Raw genomic sequence first — 6,000 nt, forward strand, 5'->3', positions numbered from 1 at the left:
GCCCACCTGGCCATCATGCTCTGGACAGGACTGAGAAATGTTTTGATGTTGCCACAAAAATCCCGTCTGCTGCCAAACCCCCATAACAGCTTCCAAAACACAACATATGCTGGTCCGTCAGCAGGTGAACTGCATGCACAATGCACCCGCTTCACTTCAGTGCTTATGTGAATGTTCAGTCAAAAATGAGAGTATAAAGTGAGCGAATGATCAAACTCACCCCATCTGGTCCTGCTCCGCTGTTATTCTCGCAGGAAAGCCGGATTAGCTCGCGTGCCCTCTGGTCCTCGCCGTCCGTATAGGCCTCTTGGATGTTCTTCAGAGTGGGCGAATGACTCAAGGGAACGCTGCCAACCGCCGACTGCTTGGCTCCCATCGCCGGAACGCCTGCGAATGGGACATAGCCACCAGAAACAAACAAAACACTCAATACAAGAGAACGAACTTCATGCTAAAATGAAGACGACACGATGGGAAATGAGCCCCAGATACAGGAGGCGAGGGAGCAGCCGGGAATCAGGTCAGCCTCATGAAGAATTCACATGCCTTTCCCCCAGGACTGGTGCGTGTGAATTTGTGGAGCTGCGCTCTTCCATGTTCACCTTTGATGTAAAGAGCACCTACTCAGGGGTGGGAGTGAGATCGGGAAGATCTGGGGAGACTGAATGGATAGTGATACTCACACACAAGTGCTGCAGATCCAAACATGTCTAAAAGCAAACACACACACACGCGCACACAAAAAATCTGGACACAAAACACACTTAAAATAAAAAAAGGCATGTATGCAGGTACTGTAGTTTGCATGAAATATTTTTTGGGAAGTTGACATGCTCTGTGGTGACAAGCAAAACTTAATCTAAAATGATTTTATGTGGCATTTTGATCATTCTTGTTTAATTATGTATGCAGTTTTGTCACCTCGTATTATTTTACAGACTAAATATAATATTTGTACTTTGAAAAAATTCATTTGTTAAATTAAAACTACTCAAAAACTGTAAAATAAAAAATAAAAACAAAAATTTCTAAAAAATAAAGGCTAAAAATCCTGATGATGCTAAAACAAATTTCACGCATCAAGCACACGTCCACTAAATTTATTCCAAAAATACAGCTAAATATGAATAAAATGACAGGTATAATTCCAACTGATAGACAGACAGAGAGTTTTTTTTAGTATTAATTATTATATTATTATTTATTCATATTTTGAATTAGCTTTTATTGTTTATTGTTTTCATTTGAATGTTAGTTTAAGTTTTATTTGTTTTTTATGTTTCAATTTCAAGCTTGAACTTTTTCCCCCCAATTTTAGTACGGTAACTTATTTTATTTCAGTTAGTTGCTAAGGCAACATTTCACTTTTTTTTTTTTTTACGTTTTTAGTCTAAAAATTGCATTTTATTTCAGCTTTATTTCAATTAATGAAAACAGCAGTTAATAGAAAACTATTTTAATACTTCAGACAGAACAACAGAAAGAATTATAGATAGAACGATAGAACAACCAATAGATAGATCGATAGATAGAACGATAGAACAACCAATAGATAGATCGATAGATAGAACGACAGAACAACCAATAGATAGATCGATAGATAGAACGACGGAACGATAGATAGATAGATATATATATATAGATAGATAGATAGATATTTAACTTCAGAAGCTTGAAATATAGAGCATGAGGCTTTTATGGCGATTTTATGGTGTTGTTAGAATTAAAATGACATGAGGGTGAGTAATTGAGACCGAATTATCATTTTAGGGCAAACTTTATTAGTCTGTATTATTATTGAAAGAGCACATCATGAGTTGTCATTGCTCTGTGTAGATCAGCGGCCGGACTACGGTGTGCGGGAGTGTAATGATACCAAGAGGGCAGTGAAGGTCAAATCAATCACTCCCTCCTATTATTCACATTACTCCATCCAGCCCTTTAACATTTATCTGGCAAATGTGGCCGTCGGCAGACACTGCTCCATTAACAGCAGGTCTGCTCCGATGTAAAGGAGCCGGAGCTGTGGGTAAGTGCCTGTGCTCTTTAATAGAAGAGGCTCATATGAATAATTGAGAACGTTTTTCTGATGAGCGGCTGGAGAAAGCCTGAGGGAGGGTAACCATTAGACATCTAGCCTGCATCAATACAGGCTTAGCTCACGTCCCATCCAGAACAAATCAACCTGGAGGAAAAAAACCAAAGCCAAGACAATAGCTGCTCTGAAATCTAACAAGCTAGAAACCTAGACAGATTTTAAGATGCTCCTACTGTGAAGGAAATATAAGCATAAATACGGATCAAGGTTTGCTTCATCACCAAAGTGGCTTGAGTGAGTCACTTCAAATCACCAACTCTCTATTAAAACGAATAACTTGTGTCAGTGTGAATGCGTGTTAAAAGGATAGTTCATCCAAAAATGAAAATCCTGTCTTCATTTATTTAAACAGTTGCCGGTAGCCACTGACATACTATGGAATACTATAGAAGTCCATGGCTACTGGCAACTGTTTGGCTACCAATATTCTTAAAAATGTCTTCGTGTTCAACAGAAGAAAGAAACTCATGCAAGTTTGGGACAACTAGTGAGTGAGTAAATGAGAGAATTTTCACTATAACTTCAAGGCACATACTGTAACTTAAAATAAATAAAAAAAACAGCAAAATGCATCAGAAAAAGATGCAGTGAAAAAGATCAAATGGGAGAATCGTAGACTATAAATAACCTTAGATTTCATTAAATAATTAAACAGACAATTTAAACAATATTTGTGTTGTGTATTTATTGGAGTTACTGTATCATTAACTCTGTAACATGGTAATGTCAAAACTGTAAAATGAGCTTTTATTTTGATATTTTCTGTTTACACTTGAATTTTAGTTTAAGTTTCAGCAATTTTGTTGTTTTTGTTATTTTTAAATTAAATGTATTTTTTTCAGTAATTAATAATATTAGATAGGCAGACAGATAAATGTTAGAATTGGAGACAATAAACATTAATAACTGAAAAGTATAGATAAAAATGGCAGTAATTAAAAAAAAAAAATGCTAATTACTAAATCAAAAGTGTGTTGTGTTCCAGACTGGAAATGTTCTCAAACACTCTGGAGTTTCTCTGGATGTTACTGACCTTCAGTGGACTTATTCTGATCAACAGACAATAACAGCTGTACAAAATATATCTTTCATCCATTCAAATCAAACGTTCAGTGCGTTGAGATTCCAGATCATGCACAAGGAAATGGTGTTATCACTTCTGGCTACGTTCATTCAGTAATGTGTCTCTCTACTCTGAAACTCTGACTATAAAGCTCATTTCTACTTTCAATATGATTCATGTGAAGATAAAAATTGAGAGTCACTGTCTTGATGGATTTGTTTCTTACAAACATGCAGCTTTTCACTTCACAGGATATTAACTGATGGACTGGAGTGGTGTGGATTACTTGTGGATTATTGTGATGTTTTTATCAGCTGTTTGGACTCTCATTCTGACGGCACCCATTCACTGCAGAGCATCCATTGGTGAGCAAGTGATGTTATGCTACATTTCTCTAAATCTGTTACAATGAAGAAACAAACTCATCTACATCTTGGATGATCTGAGAGTGAGCACATTTTCCTTTAATGCGATTTAGTTTGAACTGTCAGTTTCAATGAATCAATTTAAAATCTGACTTAATGATTCATTTGCATAATCCCTCTTAAATGTTCACTAAAGTCTCAACATGGCATACTGCGCATATAAATGCACAAATATCGAGATATATGTTAAATGTATTTAAAGCCTGAAAAATATCAAGATGTAATTTTAGCTCAAGTCTAAATGTGACACAATGCAAACCTCTTGAATTTCAGCTCTTGAAAAGTCACTTAAACACTCATTAGCATATAAATGAGACACATTAACACTTACTCAGAATCTGCTGATTAGATCAAAGTCACCTAAATTACATTTTTCATTCTTTCTCCAGTGCAAAAAGCTTTTTTTGATCACATTTAATCCCCTTAAAATATAGAAATTTTTGAAGAGACACTAAAATCTTGTTTTCGACTAACTTCAGCTAAGAAAAGAACAAGCTATCAAGACCATTTAAACCACGTGACAAATCAGACAATGTGAGTGACGCCAACAAAGAAATCTAAGAAACAAAAAATAAACGACTTCCTTGTTAAAGCACAATCTCTCTTATAAGTTCAGAGAATTCAGTTACAGAATTTGAAAGCATTGAGTCAATGAAAGGTTCACCAATACTATCACTTCCTAACCACAATTCACACTGACCTGAAACGCTGAAAAACGAGACATTCACAATGCAAACGTACCTTATCATTCTGCCCGTATCTATCCGGCAATCATCTCATTATTGTCTGTCAGAAGTCCAGAGGCTCGATGTACGCCCAGTACCTGTGAGCATTAGCCCGACTCTGTGCCTATAGAGCGAAATGATGCTTCACACAATGAGCCTCCCTTCTCCTCCCTGTGTGCTGTCCTTAATGGCAAGGTTATCTTACACTGCATACACATTGAAGAGTGAAACCCAACCCTCACGGCCGGCTGCTGTGTCTCTGTCCCTCCCTAGAAGACCTCAGATTGGGTTTGCAGCTACAGCTCAAGCTGCACTAAGCCAGATTAGCACACTGGCCTCCTTCTGCAACGTGTGTTTCTGTCACACGAGACCAGACGACACACTCAATCACACACACACAGACGTGACATGACTCAGACATGAGCCGCGCCGCGCTAACACACACCGATGGACGCACGCGAACTCACGGTTGCTAATGGCAACGGTGTTGCTGATGCTGAGTCGGCGGGAAAATGGAAACCCAACACCTATGACACGAGGTTTCACCTCTGGGGGGATATTGACTGTTTTTTGTGGGATGCTTACTTCAACGGTTTTCCGGAAAAATGCAACCGAGCACAGCACAGAAACTCCATATATTTGATATCTATAGGGTCATAGAAAAATATTGTTGTTTGGACCAAATCAAATTTTGTTGTTGTTGTTGTTAATTGACCAACAACAATTATCATCAAATTTTGAATCAGAAGTTGAGACACACTTGACTGGATTTGTTTCATATGATGACTGAAGCATTTAGCAATTTTTTGTCACACATAATACTCCCTGAGAAAAAGGTGCCACTGTTAAATATCTACCACAACATAATTTGATTTATATGTTGCAAAAAATTATATATCTAGACCCCATTTTTTTTTACTTTCAATATTCAGCATATAGAAATATTAAAATAAAATATAAATTAAAATAAATAAATGCCTCTTGATATTCAATAAATAAATAAATACATTTATTTATATAGATTTGGAGACCAACTCATTCTTTATTATGACTATTTTCAACATTCCACATAAAAATAGAAAAAATAAATAAATAAATGCCTCTATATATTTGATCAATTAAAAAAAGGAAATATGTAACGCATTATATATTAATAAATTAATTTATCAAAACTATTAAATAACACAAATGGATATATATATATATATATATATATATATATATATATATATAAGTGCTCTCAAATGAATATATATATATATATATATATATATATATATATATTAATAAATGAATTTATCACAACTATGAAATAACACAAATTGATATATATAGTAGTGATAAAAACTGCTTAGCAAATCCAAAATACATGTGTCTACAAAACTAGTTTCAAACATTTTAGCAGTTTAGCACTTTTGATTGCTAGTGCATATTTAAAAAGCTGTTTTTGGCTAATTCAAAATTGGATATTAGCAGCTATTAGTCAGTTATCAAAAACAAATGAGATTGAGCACAATCAGCTATGAATCTGTGGTCATGCCTGTATTAATCAGTAGCCAAATCTGAACACAGTTTGAGAGCTGAACACACTGTACATATAATGCTAACATACAGACCAATCTCACATTCAAACTTAAAGGATTAGTTCACCCAAAAATGAAAATTAGCCCATAAATTACTCACCCTCAA

General features: G+C 35.5%; 1 protein-coding gene across 1 annotated transcript in view; it reads right to left on the bottom strand.

Moving 5' to 3' along the window:
* Positions 1-6,000, bottom strand: part of LOC107662317 (leucine-rich repeat serine/threonine-protein kinase 1-like) — a 109,504-nt gene that overhangs the window by 95,572 nt on the left and 7,932 nt on the right. Inside the window, exon 3 of the mRNA XM_016452303.1 lies at positions 221-387. Coding sequence (XP_016307789.1) covers positions 221-387 — 167 coding nt within the window. The remainder of the gene's footprint in view (positions 1-220; positions 388-6,000) is intronic.

The sequence above is a fragment of the Sinocyclocheilus anshuiensis genome, unplaced genomic scaffold, assembly GCF_001515605.1.
Source record: "Sinocyclocheilus anshuiensis isolate Anshui unplaced genomic scaffold, SAMN03320099.WGS_v1.1 scaffold579, whole genome shotgun sequence".
Lineage (NCBI taxonomy): Eukaryota > Metazoa > Chordata > Actinopteri > Cypriniformes > Cyprinidae > Sinocyclocheilus > Sinocyclocheilus anshuiensis.